This window comes from Pseudorca crassidens, chromosome 4 (genome assembly GCF_039906515.1).
Source record: "Pseudorca crassidens isolate mPseCra1 chromosome 4, mPseCra1.hap1, whole genome shotgun sequence".
NCBI lineage: Eukaryota > Metazoa > Chordata > Mammalia > Artiodactyla > Delphinidae > Pseudorca > Pseudorca crassidens.
Window position 1 is genome coordinate 119,297,755 of NC_090299.1, and position 23,014 is coordinate 119,320,768.

The 23,014-nt window shown below is 40.6% G+C and overlaps 1 protein-coding gene across 1 annotated transcript; it reads right to left on the bottom strand.

The window, feature by feature from the left end:
* Window positions 1-258: 258 nt before the first annotated feature.
* Window positions 259-22,858, bottom strand: LOC137223032 (tripartite motif-containing protein 60-like). The gene is given in 6 exon segments (XM_067734640.1): window positions 259-328; window positions 7,542-7,679; window positions 11,108-11,340; window positions 11,342-11,655; window positions 11,658-11,861; window positions 22,552-22,858. Coding segments are annotated over 6 exon segments (1,266 nt in total).
* Window positions 22,859-23,014: the final 156 nt, after the last annotated feature.

Consider the following 23,014-nt stretch of genomic DNA (forward strand, 5'->3'; position numbering starts at 1 on the left):
GATACAACTGACATATCATATGATATAAGTTTAAGGTGTACAACCAGTTGATTTGATACATTTATATATTGCAATATGATTGCCACCTTAGCATTAGCTAACACCTCTATCATATTACATGGTTATTTCTGTTTTGTGATGGGAACAATTAAGATCTATCTTCTTGGAGGACCTTCAAGATGGCAGAGGAGTAAGATGTGGAGATCACCTTCCTCTCCAACCAATACATCAAAAATACATCTACGTGTGGAACGGTTCCTACAGAACCCCTACTGAATGCTTGCAGAAGACCTCAGACTTCCCAAAAGTCAAGATACTCCCCATGTACCTAGGGTAGGGCAAAAGAAAAAAGAAAAAAACAGAGAGAAAAGAATAAGGATGGGACCTGCACCTCTGGGAGGGAGTTGTGAAGGAGGAAAACTTTCCACACACTAGGCAGCCCCTTCACTGGTGGAGATGGGGGGTGGGCGGGTGGGAAGCTTCGGAGCCTCAGAGGAGAGAACAGCAACAGGGGTGCAGAAGGCAAAGCAGAGAGATTCCCGCACAGAGGATCGGTGCCGACCAGCACTCACCAGCCTGAGAGGCTTGTCTGCTCACCCGCCGGGGCAGGCGGGGCTGGGAGCTGAGGCTTGGGCTTCAGAGGTCCGATCCCAGGGAGAGGGCTGGGGTTGGCTGTGTGAACACAGCCTGAAGAGGCTAGTGCATCACAGCTAGCAGGGAGGGAGTCCGGGGGGGAAAAAGTCTGGAACTGCCTAAGAGGCAAGAGACCATTGTTTCAGGTGAGGAGAGGGGATTCAGAGCACCACCTAAACAAGCTCCAGGGAAGGGCGTGAGCCGTGGCTATCAGCGCAAACACAAGAGATGGGCATGAAACGCTAAGGCTGCTGCTGCAGTCACCAAGAATCCTGTGTGTAAGCACAGGTCACTATCCACACCCCCCTGGGAGCCTGTGCAGCCCGCCATTGCCAGGGTCCCGTGATCCAGGGACAACTTCCCTGGGAGAACACATGGCGCGCCTCAGGCTGTTGCAGTGTCACGCTGGCCTCTGCCACCGCAGGCTTGCCCCGCATTCTGTACCCCTCCTTCTGCCGCCCCGGCCTGAGTGATCCAGAGCCCCCTAATCAGCCGCTCCTTTAACCACCTTCTTGTCTGGGTGAAGAACAGACGCCAGAGGGTGACCTACACACAGAGGCGGGGCCAAATCCAAAGCTGAACCCCAGGAGCTGTGCGAACAAAGAATAGAAAGGAAAATTTCTCTGTGCAGCCTCCAGAGCAGCGGATTAAGTACCCACAATGAACTTGATGTGCCCTGCATCGGTGGAATACCTGAACAATGAATCATCCCAAAATTGAGGTGGTAGACTTTGGGAGCAACTGTAGACTTGGGGTTTGCTGTATGCTACTGACTAGTTTCTGATTTTTATGTGTATCTTAGTATAGTTTTTAGCACCTGTCATCATTGTTGGATTTGTTTATTGGTTTGGTTGCTCTCTTTTATTTTTATTTTTTTACTTTTTAAATTTTATTTTAATAATATTTAAAAAATTTTTTATTTTAATAACTTTATTGTATTTATTTATTTATTTATTTTTCTTCTTTCTTTTTTTCCTCCCTTCTGAGCCATGTGGCTGACAGGTCTGAGCCTCTGAAGTGGGAGAGCTGAGTTCAGGACATTGGATCACCAGAGACCTCCCGGCCCCATGTAATATCAATTGGTGAGAGCTCTCCCAGAGATCTCCATCTCAACGCTAAGACCAAGCTCCACTCAATGACCAGCAAGCTCCAGTGCTGGATACCCCATGTCAAACAACTAGCAAGACAGGAACACAACACCACCCATTAGCAGAGAGGCTGCCTAAAATCATAAGAAGTTCACAGACACCCCAAAACACACCAACAGACACAGTCCTACCCATCAGAAAGACAAATCTAGCCTCAGGCACCAGTCCCCTCCACAAGGAAGCCTACACAACCCACTGAACCAACCAACCTTAGCCACTGGGGGCAGACACCAAAAAAAATGGGAATTATGAACCTGTAGCCTGCAAAAAGGAGACCCCAAACACAGTAAGTTAAGCAAAATGGGAAGACAGAGGAACACATAGCAGATGAAGGAGCAAGGTTAAAACCCACCAGACCAAACAAATGAAGAGGAAATAGGCAGGCTACCTGAAAAAGAATTCAGAGTAATGATAGTAAAGATGATCCAAATACTTGGAAATAGAATGGAAAAAATACAAGAAACATTTAACAAGGACCTAGAAGAACTAAAGAGCAAACAAAAAATGATGAACAACAAAACAAATGTGATGAAAAATTCTCTAGAAGGAATCAATAGCAGAATAACTGAGGTAGAAGAACAGATAAGTGACCTGGAAGATAAAATAGTGGAAATAACAACCACAGATCATCTTAAAGAAAAAAGACTGAAAAGAATTGAGGACAGTCTTAGGGACCTCTGGGACAACCTTAAATGCACCAATATTCGAATTATAGGGGTCCCAGAGGAAGAAGAGAAAAAGAAAGGGACTTAGAAAATATTTGAAGAGATTATAGTTGAAAACTTCCCTAATATGGGAAAGGAAGTAGTCAATCAAGTCCAGGAAGTGCAGAGAGTTCCATACAGGATAAATCCAAGGAGAAACACGCCAAGACACATATTAATCAAACTGTCAAAAATTAAATACAAAGAAACACTACTAAAAGCAGCAAGGGAAAAACAACAAAGAACATACAAGGGAATCCCCATAAGGTTAATAGCTGATCTTTCAGCAGAAACTCTGCAAGCCAGAAGGGAGTGGCATAAAGTGATGAAAGGGAAAAACCTACAACCAAGATTACTCTACCCAGCAAGGATGTCATTAAGATATGATGGAGAAATTAAAACCTTTACAGACAAGCAAAAGCTGACAGAGTTCAGCACCACAAACAAGCTTTACAACAAATGCTAAAGGAACTTTTCTAGGCAGGAAACACAAGAGAAGGAAAAGACCTACACTAACAAACCCAAAACAATTAAGAAAATGGTAATAGAAACATACATATCGAAAATTACCTTAAATGTAAATGGATTAAATGCTCCAACCAAAAGACATAGACTGGCTGAATGGATAAAAAAACAAGACCTTTATATATGCTGCCTACAAGAGACCCACTTCAGACCTAGGGACACATACAGACTGAAAGTGAGAGGATGAAAAAAGATATTCCATGCAAATGGAAATCAAAAGAAAGCTGGAGTAGCAATTCTCATATCGACAAAATAGACTTTAAAAGAATGTTACAAGAGACAAGGAAGGACACCACATAATGAGCAAGGAATCAATCCAAGAAGAAGATATAACAATTGTAAACTGCACCCAACATAGGAGCACCTCAATACATAAGACAAATGCTAACAGCCATAAAAGGGGACCTCGACAGTAACACAATCATAGTAGGGGACTTTCACACCACACTTTCACCAATGGACAAATCATCCAAAATGAAAATAAATAAGGAAACACAAGCTTTAAATGATACATTAAACAAGATGGACTTAACTGATATTTATAGGACATTCCATCCAAAAATAACAGAATACATTTTCTTCTCAAGTGCTCATGGAACATTCTCCAGGAGAGATTATATCTTGGGTCACAAATCAAAACTTGGTAAATTTAAGAAAACTGAAATCATATCAAATATCTTTTCCAATCACAATGTTATGAGACTAGATATCAATTATAGGAACAAATCTGCAAAAAATACAAACACATGGAGGGTAAACAATACACTACTAAATAACCAAGAGATCACTGAAGAAATCAAAGAAATCAAAAAATACCTAGAAACAATTGACAATGAAAACATGAGGACCCAAAACCTATGGGATACAGCAAAAGCAGTTCTAAGAGTCAGTTTATAGCAATACAATCCTACTTCAAGAAACATCTCAAATAAACAATCTAACCTTACACCTAAAGCAATTAGAGAAAGAAGAACAAAAAACCCCAAAGTTAGCAGAGGAATGAAATAAAAAAAATCAGATCAGAAATAACTGAAAAAGAAATGAAGGACACAGGACTTCCCTGGTGGCCTAGTGGTTAATAATCCACCTACCAAGGCTGGGGACATGGGTTTGAGCCCTGGTCTTGGAATATACCACATGCCACGGAGTAACTAAGCCTGTGCACCACAACTACTGAGCCTGCGCTCTACAGCCTGCAAGCCATTTCCTCTAAGATCAGGAAAAAGACAACGTTGTCCACTCTCACCACTATTATTCAACATAGTTTTGGAAGTTTTAGCCACAGCAATCAGACAAGAAAAAGAAGTAAAAGGAATCCAAATCAGAAAAGAAGAAGTAAAACTGTCACTGTTTGCAGATGACATGATACTATACATAGAGAATCCTAAAGATGCTACCAGAAAACTACTAGAGCTAATCAACGAATTTGGTAAAGTAGCAGGATATAAAATTAATGCACAGAAATCTCTTGCATTCGTATTCACTAATGATGAAAAATCTGAAAGAGAAATTAAGGAAACACTCCCATTTACCACTGCAACAAAAAGAATAAAATACCTAGGAATAAACTTACCTAAGGAGACAAAAGACCGGTATGCAGAAAACTATGAGACACTGATGAAAGAAATTAAAGACAATACAAACAGATGGAGAGATATACCATACTCTTGGATTGGGAGAATCAAAATTGTGAAAATGACTATACTACCCAAAGCAATCTACAGATTCAATGCAATCCCTATCAAAGTACCAATGGCATTTTTCACAGAACTAGAACAAAAAATTTCACAATTTGTATGGAAACACAAAAGACCCCAAATAGCCAAAGCAATCTTGAGAAAGAAAAACGGAGCTGGAGGAATCAGGCTCCCTGACTTCAGACTATACTACAAAGCTACAGTAATCAAAACAGCAGGGTACTGGCACAAAAACAGAAATATAGATCAATGGAACAGGACATAAAGCCCAGAGATAAACCCACGCACATATGGTCACCTTACCTTTGATAAAGGAGGCAAGAGTATAGAATGGAGAAAAGACAGCTTCTGCAATAAGTGGTGCTGGAAAAACTGGACAGTTACATGTAAAGGAATGAAATTAGAACACTTCTTAACACCATACACAAAAACAAACTCAAAATGGATTAAAGACCTAAATGTAGGGCCAGACACTATAAAACTCTTAGAGGAAAACATAGGCAGAATACTCTATGACATAAATCACAGCAAGATCCTTTTTGACCCACCTCCTAGAGAAATGGAAATAAAAACAAAAATAAACAAATGGGACCTAATGAAACTTCAAAGCTTTTGCACAGCAAAGGAAACCATAAATAAGACGGAAAGACAACCCTCAGAATGGGAGAAAATATTTCCAAATGAAGCAACTCAGAAAGGATTATTCTGCAAAATATACAAGCAGCTCATGCAGCTCAATCTCAAAAAAACAAACAACCCAATCAAAAAATGAGCAGAAGACCTAAACAGACATTTCTCCAAAGAAGATATACAGATGGCCAACAAACGCATGAAAGGATTCTCAACATCACTAATCATTAGAGAAATGCAAATCAAAACTACAATGAGGTATAATCTCACAGCAGTCAGAATGGCCATCATCAAAAAATAAACAAACAATAAATGCTGGAGAGGGTGTGGAGAAGAGGGAACCCTCTTGTACTGTTGGTGGGAATGTAAACTGATAAAGCCACTATGGAGAACAGTATGGAGGCGCCTTAAAAAACTAAACATAGGGGCTTCCCTGGTGGCACAGTGGTTGAGAGTCCACCTGCCGATGCAGGGGACACGGGTTCGTGCCCCGGTCCGGGAAGATCCCACGTGACGCGGAGCGGCTAGGCCCGTGAGCCATGGCTGCTAAGCCTGTGTGTCTGTAGCCTGTGCTCCGCAACGGGAGAGGCCACAATAGTGAGAGGCCCACATACTGCAAAAAACAAACAAACAAACAAAACTAAACATAGAACTACCATACGACCCAGCAATCCCACTACTGGGCATATACCTGAGAAAACCATATTCAAAAAGAGTCAGGTACCACAATGTTCATTGCAGCACTATTTACAATAGCCAGGACATGGAAGCAACCTAAGTGTCCATCGACAGATGAATGGATAAAGAAGATATGGCACACACATACAATGGAATATTTCTCAGCCATAAAAAGAAACGAAATTGAGTTATTTGTAGTAAGGTGGATGGACCTAGAGTCTGTCATACAGAGTGAAGTCAGAAAGAGAAAAACAAATAACATATGCTAACACATATATGTGGACTCTAAAAAAAAAATGGTTCTGATGAACCTAGGAGCAGGACAGGAATAAAGACACAGATGTAGAGAATGGACCTGAGGACACGGGGAGGGGGAAGGGTAAGCTGTGACAAAGTGAGAGAGTGGCATTGACATATATACACTACCAAATGTAAAATAGATAGCTAGTGGGAAGCAGCCGCATAGTACAGGGAGATCAGCTCGGTGCTTTGTGACCACCTATAGGGGTGGGAGAGGGAGGGTGGGAGGGAGATGCAAGAGGGTGGGGATATGGGGATATACGTATACGTATAGCTGATTCACTTTGTTATACAGCAGAAACTAACACAACCTTTTAAAGCAATTATACTGCAAGAAAGATGTTAAAAAAGAACTATCTTAGCAACTTTGAACTTTTTAATACAGTATTGTTATCTATAATCATAATGCTTAGTGAAGCAAGCAGTTTACTTACTGCTTCCAGAAGCCCATATGTAACATATGCTAATTATATGAAATTATACCTTTAATCTGTACATAAAGAGATGACCAAATTGATGTTCTTCAAAATGTTGAAAGTAGTTTCCACTGGATAGAGGGTTTTAAGGAAATTTAAGAAGAAACTTTATTTGTATTTTTGTGTATGTTGGAATTTTTTTTTAAAAGTATGCATCATGTTTACAAAAACGTTAAAGCTATTCCCAGAGGAAACATTAAAAATAAACCTCAGCACCGATCCTTTGTAATTTTATTTTTTAACCAAGGACAGACTATGGTCTGCTACTTATTTTGGAGGATAATCTCTAGATTACCAAAGGAAAGGCCTTTTTTTACATTGTGGTCCTGGGTCACCTCTATCAGAATTACTTATGAGGCTTGTTAAACATACAGAGTTCCAGGCTCCCTTCCCCACCACTACTGAATCCCAACCAAAGCAAATAAATCAACATCTCTGTGGGGTGGGACCCCTACATGGTTCCCAAGCGCTCCTGGAGAAATGTATGTACACTTAAGTCTGAGAACCACCAGACCTAAAGGAAGGATTAGCAACTTCACTGTGTCATTCATATCTATAATTATATACATTCTCTCCCTCTCTCTGTCTCTCCACCTATTTTCCCACAGTCTACAGAAGCTGAAACTGAGATGAGGTAAAGGCCTCAAATATCAGGTGTTTCAATGATTAAAATACTTAGGAAAACCCACAGAATTGTTGATATTCATAGCAATCCCCAATCTTTTTTTGTCCATTTCTGTCTCAACTTACCTGGTTCTTGGGTTTTTGATGAAGCCAGTGTTTATGAAATTAGGGCAGAGACATGTTGTTTTGACTCCAGTGTTTTCTAAGGCAGCCAGTTCTTCAGTCAAAGCTTTATGAAATCCAACAGCAGCAAACTTGCTTGAACTGAAAATAAACAGTTCAAGAGAGAGTTCACAAGATAATTCAGGAAAGCTGCTGCATCTATTTAATGGCAATGTCTGTTTTCCTTAGTTAAATGTGGTGCTCTGCCAGGCAGCATGGCCACATCTGGGTCTCAGGGCCTGGCCCAGACCTACTGAATCAGAATCTGCATTCTAGATGATCCTCAGGAAAATTTATAGGCACAGCAAAGTCTAAGAAGTGCTGGCATAGAACATTTACTGCATCCCAGCATCATTTATCAGTGTAAGAACTGAGTAGGTTTAAATGTCTTGTTAGGAAAATTGGTAGGGTGTTTGTTTTTGTTGTAGCTGTTCCCCTAAAATTTAATGTTGCTATAGGCTGTTCGTTATTTACTATAGTATGTTCATGGAATTCATTGGGAAATTCTCCAGCATAAGTCCTAGTCTTCCCTTAAGCCTTAGCTTGATTTCCTCAAAGAGGCCTTTCCTGACCCCTAGTCTAAATTATTTTCCCATTATATGGTAATCTTCAGTTTTCCAAGAAGCACATCTTGGACTTGTAATTAAATATTCATTTGGGTGAATTTTTTTAATGTCTGGCCCCCATACCTTTACTATAATAATCTCCATGACTGTTTTGGTCTCCAATGAATCCCCAGGGGCTGGCACAGTGCTTGGCCTATAATAGGTACTCAGTAAATATTTGTCAAATGAATGAATCAAAATGCAAAGCAATTCTTATTGTCATAGTGCCTTCATTTGGAAAGAGAAGGGAAATTTGTCATATTCTAAGTGGACATTACTTTTCCAGCTAGGCTTTTAAAGAAAGCAGCATTATTGAGATATAAATTCACATACCATATAATTCACTCACTTAGGTGTACAATTCAATGGGTTTTGGAATATTACATTATTAATTTTTTTAAATTATACAAAATATTTATAATATAAAATTTACTATTTTAACTATTTTTAAGTGTATAATTCAGTGGCATTAATTACCAGATAGATTGTTTTTCTCTAAGTCTGTACAGATTACCAATTTTTTTAAATGAATTTTTAAAAAATTATTTATTTTTGGCTGCATTGGGTCTTTGTTGCTGTGCGTGGTCTTTCTCTAGTTGCAGCGAGCAGGGGCTACTCTTCGCTGTGGTGCATGGGCTTCTCGTTATGGTGGCTTCTCTTGTTGCGGAGCGTGGGCTCTAGGCGCACGGGCCTCAGTAGTTGTGGCACACAGGCTCAGTAGTTGCAGCTCACGGGCTCTAGAGCGCAGGCTCAGTAGTTGCGGCGCATGGGCTTAGTTGCTCCGCAGCATGTGGGGCCTTCCCAGACCAGGGATCTAACCCATGTCCCCTGCATTGGCAAGCAGATTCTTAACCACTGCGCCAGCAGGGAAGTCCCCAGATTAGCAATTATACAAAGTAAATTCTTGCCAATTAATCTGTGCTTTGGATAATAGAAAGTTGTGGAAAGTTCTCTTTTATCTTTTTTTTTTTAAAGCTTAGACACTTATTGAAGGCTTAAAAGAAAGATTGCTAGATTCAGTTACATAAAATGTAAATCTTCTATACACTGAAAAACAACACAAACAAAAATAATATCTAAAATTGATCACTATATACCAGACACTGTCCTCAGTTATTCAGATGCATTATTTCATTTAATCCTCACAGCAATTCTGTGAAATAAATACTATTTATGATCTCCATTTCCCAAAAAGGAAACTTAGGCAGAGGCAGGGTTATAGAACTTGCCCAAAGACACAAAACAAAGTGGTGGAAACAGGCTTTAAACGTGGGCAACAAACCAGGCCTCTATATTATATACTCTAAACTTTATTAGCTCCTAACCAAGTTAAGAGGTAAATGCAACATATAGGACAAAGATTAAGGGTGAATACATGACAACTTTTATAAATGAATAAGACAATACTCTAATGAATAAATGCCTAAGGACATTAGCAGAAAGTTTACAGAATAAAAATACCAATAGATATATGTATATAAATTTTTTTAGGAGTAATTAATATAAATACAAAGTAAAAAAAGATGAAATTTTTGCCTAGCAGTAATGGTAAGGATATGAGGAAACTTTTTATTTGTTTGAGTTGTTTTTCAATGTACAGAATACTTTCATTCTACATGATTGAACTGGCAATCTTTTAAAGCCATAAATATATGTCTAAGCTTTAAGAAAAATAAGTGAGAGAGAAATTTCCACAGAACTTCCTATTTTCTAAAGCACAGGTTAATTGGCAGCATTTTCTGGAAGGCAATCTGGCAAAAGGTATAAAATTCATTAAAAATATATCATGCTCTTAGATCTGGTAATTTCTCTTTTAAGTATATATCCCAAGGAAATAATCAATCATGTTTCTAAAGATTTATGTTCAAGGATAGTCCCTGGGGTATATAGTCCATGAAGGCAAATAGTTGCAAACACTGAAAATGTCTGGAGTGGACAGATGCTGTTTTTGCCCATCAGCATTCATATTCCCTCATTCTGGTAAGATCGCTCTGATTTTGTCGGATTACACCCAGCTCCTCCTCTCCATACAGTGATCGAATACAAATTGGTCTAGTTAGAGTGAACTCTAGAACTAGAACATTTGAAGGCATGGCTTTTCCCCCACCTGCTGAACTTGGAGTTGAAAGGATATTATTCCAGAACTGCTGGTAGCTATCTTGCCAACAGAGGACAGCCTACCTAAGACTTTTCCTCTTTTGGTCTGGGGCAGTTTAAGTTTTGTGTTCCTTGCAACTGAAAGAGCCCTGAAAAATAAATTATCCAACAATAAAGGATAAACTGAATAAACAGTGGCACATATATACCATGCAAGAATTGAAAATGATGTTGCACATATATATTTATTAACAGCAATATGTTCATTTTAAATTAAAAAAAAGCAAATTTACGTATGCAATTTTTTTCAATGCATGACTATATATCTACATTTAAAATGTCCTAAAAAATGATAACAAATGCTTATCATGGTTATTTCTGTGTGGTGAGACTATCAGTAAATATTCTTTTTTTTCTTTTACTAAACTGTATTTTCTGATTTTTCTTAAGTGAACCAGAAGTGCAGGGATATATTAAAACTCATAGTTAATGATCTTGAGTGTGTTAAAGGAATTTTATATTTTTGAACTTCAGAGTGAATTTGTTTTTAGACATATATATGAAAGCTAACAGTGAGTGTATTTTTTCTGCACTTTGTGACATTACACCAAATTTCTTCTTACTGTCAATAATCTGAATTAATATTTTCATTCCAAATTATTCTTTTAGATAACATTTCATTACAAGTTAATGATCAGGACTCAGTTTTGCCATGTCTTCCCATACTGGTAACTTTCATGCTTATAAATTGGCTGAGTTGACAAAATACATTAGCCAGAGTTTATAGGTGAACAAAAAGAACAAACAAGTTTGCAAGGATAGTCTAACCACATCTGCAGAGTGGTTGTTCGTATGTCATGGCAAGATTCCCCTACCTCCCTCAGCAGATGTTTCAGTGTGGAAGCATGATCTGTAAATGTTACAAAGTTTTCACAGAGTTTTGTTAAAATGTCCATCTCTTCATCTTCCATCTGCCTAAGAATATCCTCTTGCTGATTCCGTAGAAACAGTCTAAATTGCTCACATTCAGAATTTATTTCTTCTCTCCTACATTTAACCTGGTTTCTCACGTTCAACTGATTGGCTGGCTTGCAGAGTTATCACTTTTTCAACTTGTTCCATATCACTCTTCAAGGGCTCAACGGTACATTCTAGAACTTTCCTGTGATGAGAGGCAGCTTTCATGATGGGGCAATTGTAGTGTTTCTGGTGTTGAATGGAGAAACAGCACTGTGTACATAAAACCTCTAGGTCCTTCCCACAAAAAAGGGTCAGAAACTGATTGTGCTTCTCACACACAGAATTCTCTTCCTGCCCCTTCCATGTGCTCCTTCTGATCTGGAGTAAATTAGCAACTTCAGTCAAGTGACTGAGCTGGGTTTGCTCCTGATGTTCTTGTCTCCAAACCAAAAATGGCAGACAGGACAGGGGAAGGTATCACCTAGGTCCTTCCAAGTCATGTTGATGCATGAGCAACAGAAGCTGTGCCCACAGTTGATGGTTACTGGATCTTTCAAGTTATCCACACAGATGGGGTAGCTAGACACCTCTTGTGCCTGTACCAGGGCTCTCACGAACTCCACTGAGTTGAGAACAAAAGTGGTGGATAAGAATGCTCCCTGTGGCAAGGCCTGCCTCAAGCTCAAGACCCAGTGAGAAGTGGATATCTTCCTCCAGAGATCATAGATTGACCAGCTTTACGTTGCACTGGACCGGCATGCTGATGACAGCCACTGAAGTCTTGCTGAGTCCCCTGCACCTACCTCAACTTGAAGGGCAAGAGAGATTCACTGCTTGTACCTCTATTGCAAATTAGCCCACTGAAATTTAACATTAATGAGTTTCTTCTACAAGTAAGTAGCCACAGGTTCAAGAAAGCAATCATTCCTATGGGGGAGAAAAACTTTTAATTTCAAAATTTCCTAGACGGGCAATCACAATATAATAATTAATTCAGGCAAGAATCATCAATGACTGCAAATACTGTAAGGTAAAATTTCATGGGAAATAATATATTCACACAATCTCAAAATATCACTCTGAGAATTATAGTTCATGTGTAGAGAGACAAAATAAGTGCCTTTATGATGTAGAGAATAGAGAACACCTCCTGACCAATGAATGGATAAATTGATGGCCTGTGATGGGAAGAAAAACAGCACATATGGAACAGTTCTGCCCCCCCCCCACCATTACCCAAATCTAATCACAGGGAAATAATCACCAAAATTGAAACCATGGAACATTCAATGGTCTTAAACACTGCATAAACAAGAATGACACTGAAAAAAAATATGGGGGAGTGTTCTACATTAAAAGAGACTAAAGAAACAACTAAGAGAAATTCATGATCTTAAGCTTTGATTCTAGATAGGCAGGAAAACTGCTGTAAAGTGGATAGTATGGGACAACGGGGAAAATCGGAATATACACTATTTATTAGATAAGGGTATCATAGTTAACCTTCTTGAATTCTAAAATTACACTTTAGCTACATAAGAAAGTATTCTATTCTTAGGAAAGGCATGATGAAATACTTATAGATGAGGGGTCATGAACTTTGAATGTTACTCTGAAATACTACTTTACAAAAAGCGGGTGTCATGGTTTTGGTATGATGTGGGAGTGTGATGGCTGTGACTATAAGACTTCATAGAGATGGAATAGTTCTCTATTTGGTGGTGGCTACATGAATCTGCATACCATAAGTGTCACAGAACTATACGTACTCATTTGACAAATATCAAATTCTTGGTTTTCATATAATATTGTTAAGAAACATGGGAACGTAGACAGTGGGTCCATGGGACCCCTCTGTACTATCTTTAAAAGTTCCTTGAATCTATCATTATTTCAAAATATTAAAGTTTTAGAAAAATCACCTGCAGGCTCAAACAAATGGTTAACTTAAATGGAAGTGGTCTCACTCATTTTGTAGTACACTGGGATATAAATCATTATATCCCTTGCTTTTTCTACTCATTTATTGTTCTGTACATTTTGGGGGCAGTCCCCTACCTTGTGAGATATATGAGTGCAGTACAGAAGCCTAACCTAGACCAAGCCACCAACAGCTCTCCACTTGGTTATGGTACCACCCTTCTACCTGGTCAGCCTGCTTCCACTCTTGCTCCCTTGCATCCATTCCCACTCAGTAATCAAAATTTTCCATTGAATAGACAACTTATATCCTCTCTTCCCAGTGATTAAATTTTTCCAGTGTCTGAATGCACTTTAAAACCTCAACTCAACATGATACAAAATCTTAAGTACTGATCCTGACTAGTCACTTTGAGGTTGAGTCCTATCTTTCTTTCTTCCTTGGTACACTGCAGCAAAAATTAACTGTTTTTGGTTGAATATGGTGATTACAAAATTTAATTAACAATCAAGTTAAGAAGAAAAAAGGGGAAATTTTATTCGAGCCAAACTGAGGATTATAACCTGGGAGACAGACTCACAGAAAGAATTGTTCCACCTGTTAGAAGTTAGAAAGCAAAGTCGTATACATTTTCAAGACAAAGAATCTTATATCAAAATGACATACTGATATTTTACATAAAGTTCATGAAGGATACATAGTCCAGGTAAGCATGTCCAAAGTGAGCAGCAAGTCACTATGACTCCTACAGAGTTGGGAAAGAATGCTATTCTTTTAAGAAGTTAAGTTGCTAGGGTCAGATGAACGGGAAAACAATTGATCTTTAAGGTTGAGCAGGCAGTCCCATCTTTGAGGAGCTCTGGTTTATGTGTAATGCAGAAGCACCCTGCACATTGGGGAGGGAGAGAGGTGGCCCAAACAAACACAGAAAGAGGATTTTATGTTTACATATTCTTGTCCTGCCTTAAAATATAAATTTTATTTCATCGATGCTGAGGTCATTGCTATGGAGTTAAGCATTCTCCGCAGGAATCTTTGTACACCTCTGTGTTTTCTTTCAGGTCTCCTCTCTCAAATGTTATCTCCTCGAGGAAACAGTTTCTACTCACATAGTTTGACTGTCTTCCTCTCCCTGCACTCTCTTTGCTATCCCCTCTGTTTTCTTTCATAGAATGCAATCATAATCTAAAATTGTCTACCTCATGTGTGTTTTTGTTGGTTATTTTCTCTTTTGTCCATCAATAGTAAGATAAGTAGGTTCTTAGTCTACCTTGCTCATTGGCCTGTAGTAGATACTCAAGAAGGGCTTTTTATTAAAAAATAAATAATAATAATGAATACAAAATGAATAAACCCTAAAAAACATTAATATTAAAAATGTCAATGTTATATAAAAGACAGAAGTGGGGAGACTGTTCAATTACAAAAAATTAAAGAGAAGAGACAACCAAATCTAATCTGAATTTCTCTGGGAATAGAGAGAAAAAGTTATAAAGGACATTGTAGGTGCAACTGAGAATATTTATACATGAACTGGTATTAGATGGCCTGGTTGAAGGGCAGTCAGGGCCCTGCATTCTTGGCATACATAATAGACTTCAAAGGCCTATGTTGAAATTCCTCTCCCAGCACTAATTTCATAGTTGGTATGAGGGTTTAACTGAGAATCAGTGACTGTGTGGAAGGCACTTACCACAGTGCCTGACGCACAGCAAACCTTACCAGAGAAGGGGACTCAAGCTCCTTCCACAAAGTCTCAACTCAACCCAGGGAAATGTAAGGAAAGGGTCACCTAGTCAAACGGAATAATATTTATACAGACGAGACACTAACATAGAAGCGTTTCAGAAATACTGAGCCCTGCTAGATCAGAGGAAAAGGAGACAGGAGCTGTGAGTCAGTCTGTGCTTGAAAACCCACCTTCTACCAGCCCATTCCTACCATTCACACACACCATACAAACGCTGCTGTCCAAACACACACATGCGGATAACAGTGGCCAGAATATCTGGCAAGTAATTCCTACTCAAGGTAAGTGTTAGCTGGGGTGGGGTGAGGAGTGTGATTTACCTGTGGAAGAGGATTACCTGCATGTATATTCAGGAAGGCAGGCCATACACAGTCCAATTGGCTTAAGCTCCTTCAGGACCCTACGCCCAATGTTCTCCTAAAGTGAGCTGGATTATAATGGGCAAGGAGGGACGATAAAATGCATGACAAGTATATACAACCATATTTTATTAATTCTAAGATGCATATTTTTTTCACATTTTAATAATTCTGAAATAAGATAGCGTAGAAGTGATGAGTCAGAATGGGGTAATTTCCCCTTGGTTATAAGCACAAATCCAGCATTAAATGTGAAATCATGACAATTTTACTATGTTCAAGCATCATTTTATGTGAAATGTGAACAGCAGAAAAAGTTAAAAAATGGTGCCTGATAATGTGGGGGAGAAGGAAAAGGAATAGTGTACTGATGGTTGAGTAGCCACTATTTGAGAGAATAACTCTGCCTGGAAATTAGGCATGACAGGACAGAATAAACCAGCCAGAGGTTTCTCTAACTTTTCCTTTTGAAAGTCTTCAAAACTACAGCAATACTGAAACAATAATGTAGTCAACCCCCTTATTCCCTTGCTTAGAGTGTCCAGTTTTTAAGATTTGGGCTGACCAGTATTTCTCACTACATGTGAGGGCAAGAGTGTGTATGAATATATACGTGTGTAGAATATATTATTTCAAACAGTTTAAATTATAGACATCATGTCAGTTTTCCCTTAAATACTTAAACTAATATTTCTTGAGAATATGGACAGTCTCCTTTTTTATTACAAAACTTTATTGTACCCAGTTTACGCTAATATACCTATACCATTGGGGCCATTTCTCAGGGTTGTGTTTGCAGAAAGCATCCTTGAAAGGGGAGGTAAAGTCTCCCTGTGGGACCAGAAACAGGCTTGCTATGAAAGGGGATCCCCCAAACTCAGGGATCTCTGAATGTGTTGCAAACCCACAGTGTGCACAGCATCCACGTGGCCCCTCCACATCACCTCTGTGGGACTTGGGAGGTATGGGGAACTGACACATCATGATGCTCATGCTTCTGGCTGGGCCAATAGTAAGAGTCCTCTGTCTCTGACCCTAGGAGTTTGTGTCATCTGGCACCAACTATGAAACATTAACAGGCTAACTTATTAACTTCCCAGTAGCATAAAACTCTAAACCATTAAGCACACTGTACTTCTTGTTACTTCTGTACCTAATAAATATATATTTAGTTTTTATCCCAGGTTCCTGACACAGGACTCTTAACAACCTTGAAATCTCCCTAGTGTTAAGAGGGTCTTTTGTATGCTAATGAGATGAGTGATGGCCAAGGACCCATAGACAGCACCAGAATGGAGGCAAGTCACCAGAAAGATCAAGGTACGATTAGAGTGTTGGAACTTTCAGTCCTAACCTGTGACTTCCTGGGGAGAGGCACTGGAGATTGAGGTAATCACCAATGACCAATGACTTAATAAACCATGTCAACATAGTGAAACCTCCATTAAAAAAATAAAACCAAGAAAACCCCCCTGAATGTTAGGGTTCAGAGAACTTCTGGGTTCTGATGAATACACCATGGTGCTTTGGGGATGACATGCAGTACCTAACCCAGAACAGATGCTCAATAAGTGGCACTGTACAAAAAAGAGTTAAAAGAGCAGGCTTAAGACTGCTGTCCTTAGAAAGGCCTGCTTAAAAGGCTGGCCCTTGGGTCCTGTCTGGGAACTTGGATTTTGTAAGGGTTACCACCATTCCCTGATAATGGCTCACTGTGCTAAAGTGTAGGTACAAATGATGTGGTTTATGCTAACCACCAGTATTCCTTCTGGGAATCTGGAGATCTGATACATTCTAGGCAGAGGTTGGCTACATGACTTGTTCCCCCCAGATTTGGGGGCAACAAGCCTCTAAAGAGCTTCCCTGGTAACAACATTTCACACATGTTGTCACAACTTGTTGCTGGAGGTGTTAAGTGGGTCTGTGTGACTCTCCTGGGAGAGGATTCTTGGAAGTTTGCCTTGGTTTCCTGAGACTTCATCTCATGCATCTTTTCCCTTTGTTGATTTTGCTGTATCCATTCACTATAATCAATCACAGGTCTGAATATCCTTTACCCTGAGATTTCTGAGTCCCCCTAGTAATAGCTCTACCTAGGTCTCGGGGACTCCTAGACACAAGATCTTATACATTTTCAAAGTGAAAAAAGCTCTTAGAAATCTATCTCAACTGCCTAGATTTTTATTATATCATGTAACATTGTATTAAAGTATATACGATAGCACTATTTCAGTCTAAAAGCTACTATAAATTTTGGTACTGCTAAATCTTTAGTGAGAAGAAAAGGTGTTAACTGCTCATGGCAGTAGTTTGGCAAAGAAAGTTTGCATGCATCTAGTTTTGAAGGAGCTGTAAGGTATTAGTGCATTAAAATTCTTTTTTGTTACATTGTAATTAAAGGATAACAGAATATGCCACCCCAAAATATGCCCATTTGGCATAAGGATGATTTTGAGCAGACTATTTTGAGAAACTGTAGACACAGAAGCTCAGAAAACAGAGTAGAATTTAGGGAAATTTATATTAGAAAGGGAGACTGTACCTGGCAGTGCTCTATTTCCAGAGATCACTCATCTACCTGACTTATTTGCATGGCAGAGCAAACTTTACCAACAATTTCCTCTCCTCACCTTCCAGTGAATTGCCTTCCTCCCATTTGAAACCCAGGCCCCTATCCCTTTGCTCTTTCCAGTCTGGTATATAAGCCTCAGTTGCCAGGCTGCCTTTTGAGTCTCATTCTTTTATGGAGCTCCGACATGACCATATGTATTTAAAGTTGTTTTGTTTTTTCTCCTGTTAATCTTTAATTATGGAAGGGGAGATGGGTGTCTCAGCCAAGAACCCAGCAGAGTAGAGGGAAAAATATTTTTCCTCCTCTATGGTATAAAAAGAAATGTATAAAGTAATGAAAATGTGTCTTCTGACCTTCCAATCTAATGTTCATAAATAACACTGTCATGTCATGGATTCCTAATCCTTGTTTAAAATTCCATATTTTACAAATGCATTTTGGCTGATTAAATATATAAGGTTTTAAGAATATTGCCCAAGGCTATACAGGTAGTACATTACAAGTATGACTAAAGAAGATGGCAGAGCAGAAGGATGCAGAGTTTGTGTCTCCCCACAACTAGGGCACCAACCAGATGCTGGGGGGGACCTCGACACCCAAGGGGATATAGGAGGAACTCCTGAGTGACCGGGTAGGACATGGGGGGTAGCAAGCAAGAAGGAGGGGTGGAGGCCAGATGGAACTGGCGCCATTGAGGGGTGGCTGGGAGAGGGAGGGCTTCCCACACCTGGAGGGACCCTCGGGGGTTTAGACGATCGGGGGGAATGCAGCTGGCATTTCCCCTGCCCAATCAGGTTTGGGGAAGCCTGCTGGGGTACCGGGGGTGTCCTCAACCCTCTGGGGCCCCCTCTGGCGGCAGAGATCCTAGGGGCATAGAAGGGAGAGAGGGGGGAAAAACGGAGGAGGGGCAGATGGGGAGGGACCCTCTGGGATCTGAGGATGGTGGGGAGGGAAGGCATGGATGGCGTTTTCCCCACCCACTGGAGCCTGCTGGGTTCCTGGGCCTGATCATCCACATTCCAAGGCCTGAGGCACTTAAGGGCCCCTCCAGATGACCCTAAGCCCTGCCCCCCCCCATCCCCCAGGGTCTTTTCTGGCTAGGTCCTAAGCATAGGCCACCACCTACACCCCGCCTGTGCCAAAGCCCTGCCCCCCACATAAGCCCCATCCCCCATGGCCAAGTCCTTCAATAAGTGGTGCTATGAAAACTGGACAGCTACATGTTAAAGGATGAAATTAGAACACTACCTAACATGATACACAAAAATAAACTCAAAATGGATTAAAGATTTAAATTTAAGGGTGGACATTATAAAACTCTTAGAGGAAAACATAGGAGAAACACTCTTTGACATAAACCACAGCAAGATCTTTTTTGACTCACCTCCTAGAGTAATGAAAATAAAACCAAAAATAAACAAATGGGACATAACTAAACTTAAAAGCTTTTGCACAGCAAAGGAAACCATAAACAAGATGAAAAGACAACCAACAGAATGGGAGAAAATATTTGCAAATGAAGCAACAGAAAACAGATTAATCTCCAAAATATACAAGCAGCTCATGGAGCTCAATATCAAAAAAACAAACAACCCAATCAAAAAATGGGTGGAAGACCTAAATAGACATCTTACCAAGGAGGACACACAGATGGCCAAGGGGCACATGAAAGGATGCTCAACACCACTAATTATTAGAGAAATAGAAGTCAAAACTACAATGAGGTATCACACCAGTCAGAATGGTCATCATCAAAATATCTACAAACAATAAATGCTGGAGAGGGTGTGGAGAAAACAGAACCCTCCTCTACTGTTGGTGGGAAGGTAAACTGGTACAGCCACTATGGAGAACAGTATGGATGTTCCTTAAAAAAATAAAATTAGAACTACTATATGACCCAGCAACCCAACTACCAGGCATATACCCTGACTACCATAACTTAAAGGGACACATGTACCCCAATATGCATTGCAGCACTATTTCCAATAGCCAGGACATGGAAACAACCTAAATGTCCAACAACAGATGAATGGATAAAGAAGATGTGGCACATGTATACAATGGAATATTACTCAGCCATAAAAAGGAAAGAAATTGGGTCATTTGTAGAGATGTGGATAGACCTAGAGTCTGTCATACAGAATGAAGTAAGCCAGAAAGAAAAAAAAACAAATATCATATATTAATGCATATATGTGGAATCTAGAAAAAGGGTACAGATGAACCTATTTCAGGGCAGGAACAGAGATGCAGACATAAAGAATGGACATGTGGACACAGTGGGGGATGGGGAGGGTGAGACCAATTAAGAGATTGGGATTGATATATATACACTACCATGCATAAAATAGGTAGCTAGTGGGAACATGCTATAAAGCACAGGAAGCTCACCTCAGTGCTCTGTGATGACCTAGATGGGTGGGATGAGGGTTGGGGTGGGAGGGAGGTCCAAGAAGGAGGGGATATATGGATACATGTAGCTGATTCACTTCATTGTTACAGCAGAAACTAACACAACATTGTGGCAATTATACTCCAATTAAAAAAAGACTAAAAATAAGAAAAAAAGGAATTCCCTGGTAGTCTAGGGTTTAGGACTCTACACTCTAACTGCCTGGGGCCCAGGTTCAATCCCTGGTCAGGGAACTAAAATACCACAAGCTGTGTAGCACAGCCAAAAAAAAAAAAAGACTGAAATTTCTGGAACCAGAAAGAAACATTCTATTGTTTCATAGAGAGTATTTCATTTAAATTAAGCAGGTGCCCTGGCGTTCCCACACATATTCCTAATGGGTTCTCCCCTCCCCCATACTTATCTCCCCAAACCCACCTTCCAGACTCAGGCCTTGGAGTGAAAAGAACAGTTTTGGGGGACACTTTTCCAGTCCAGGCTACATACAGAGGCCGACTATTCTGACTACCGTCTTCTACTCCATGCCGACCATCAATTCCATAACTCTACAGCACTCTACACTCAAATGTAATCCTCTTACTCTCCAATGTTCATTACCGTTAAAACAGTGAGATCCTGAGGATGAGGCCCTCCGGCCCCTCTGCTCGCCCTGCCACCACACATCTGTCACGCCACAAACCCACTTAAGATTTTACATTTATTTTTTGTCAGCCATTGGTTAATGACACTAGAGTGTATGGTTCATGGTCTGAATTCTTTGCTATTTTTCCTCAAAACTGATTATCTACTCCATTCTTATGGCTGTTGAAAAGCTCGGCTAGCGTGCGCTCAATAAACATCAGGCTAAGAAATTAAACCTGTGGCGGATTCCCAGCTCTCAAGATTCGACCTGTGACTTTTCTTAAGAGACCACTAAGTCTGGCGCCAGGAGATGCCCAGAAAGCCCCCTGCTCAGCTAAGCTCCCTCCGCCCTTCCTCAGGGCCCTCCCGGCTCACCTGGAGCAGGTGGCTCAGCCCTCTCAGGCCCAAGGCTCTGAGGAGTCTGGAGGCTCCAGGGCAAGGCTCACACCTCTGGCCCCTAAGAGACCAGTCCCTGGAAACACTCTCTGGGCCACGGTGATGGGTGGGTGCACTGGAAGTGGGCGCGGATGGGCCTGCGCATGCTCAATGTCTAAGGGTGGGGACCCGGAAGAGCCTGAGCAAGATGGTGGGGAGGGGTCGTTTCCCAGGTGACTGGGCAGTCATTGGCTTCTGCTGATCCTCTAATTCCGGAGCAACATTTTCACGTTATTAGTGCTTTGAGGTTGGTTTGAAAAGCTTCACCACTGCGTCTTCTTCCTTCCCTGCACAGTAGAGGAGTGAAGAGCACAGCTCCAAAGGCTTCAGGTGGGCTGGCGTCACAGGGTGCAGTGGGCGAGGGGTAGTTTTGTTTCTGAAACCTAAGAACAATCAGTCACCTCTTCGGATCAGTTGCTTCTGGGTGGGTGAAGATTATGCCTGGCCTCCCCGAGGAAGTAACTTTTTTTTGTTTTTTTGTTTTTGTTTATTACTGTTTATTACAAGGATGTTCCCTGAACACAGGGAGAAAATAGAACATACACATTGTCTTCTAAGGGGGTTCAGTACTCATCTTCAACTAGACTTATTGTAAGTGATTTTGAAAGAGGTCCAATAGAGAAATCGGGCTTAAGTTTTTCTGTAAAAATGTCACTGAATAAATATAAAGGAAATCTCTTTTTCAAATTACAAAAAGAAATTTCTCCCAACTCATAGTCCAGAAAAACGCCAATCCGACATGGGTTTCCTGAATCCCCTGTGTTAGGTGCACTACCCCAGAGCTGCATTTGCCAGGAGCCATTGCTTGGGGATGGTGATATAGGAGCATTTCTGGGGAAAGATTCTTTACACATACCTAAGGAGCAGTCACCTAGGCCTCTTCTACCTGCCAAAAATGCCTGCCAGCATCAAATCCCTCAGAACTCAGGACTTCTAGGTGAGAAGTAAATGCCTCGGGATTAAGAACACAGTTTGGTTCCATCCTTCGAAATGTTGCAGTTTTCCTGTCTTGTGAAACTTTGAGACTGTGGTGAGCAGTTTCAGCATCTAGTGTGAGATGTACCTGAAATGTGCAGATCATTTTGTGGAGGCCAAAATATTGTGGGGGGAGAGTGAAAACCTCCTTCTTTAATTTGTAGGAAAAGGCTGCCGGCCTCTTTAGGTTTCCATATGTGCTGTGGATCCTTTCAATGCCTGTCAGTAAATCCAGGTCAGGTTGCAACACTTATTTATTTCACCAAGTAGATTTTTCAACGTGGATCCGTGGCCCGATATTTGGTGTTTTTTTTCAATTATTTTATCTTGAACATCCTTCTCTTCACTTAGTAACCTAACATGAGTTTCTTCATGCTCTGTTCCCAAGAAATGCTTAATGCATTCAACTTCGGAGTGCAATTCCCTCCTTTGATTGTTCACCTTCCGCACCAACTCAAACGATTTTGAGGCTTGCATTTCTAATGACTTTTCAGCATCTTCAAGCTGCTTTTTCAGGGGCTCAATGTGGACTTTGTGCCTCCTCCTGTGACAGGCTGCAGCCTGCTCCATGGGTGCCAGGGGGTGATCGCGATGGTCAGAGGAGAGACCCTGCACTGAAGACACAGCAGCTCCAGGTCCTTCTCACACAACAGGCTCAGAACCTGCCTGTGCTTCTCGCACGGGGGTTTCTCTTTCTGCCATTTCCTCTTTTCCTCTGTGCTGGGA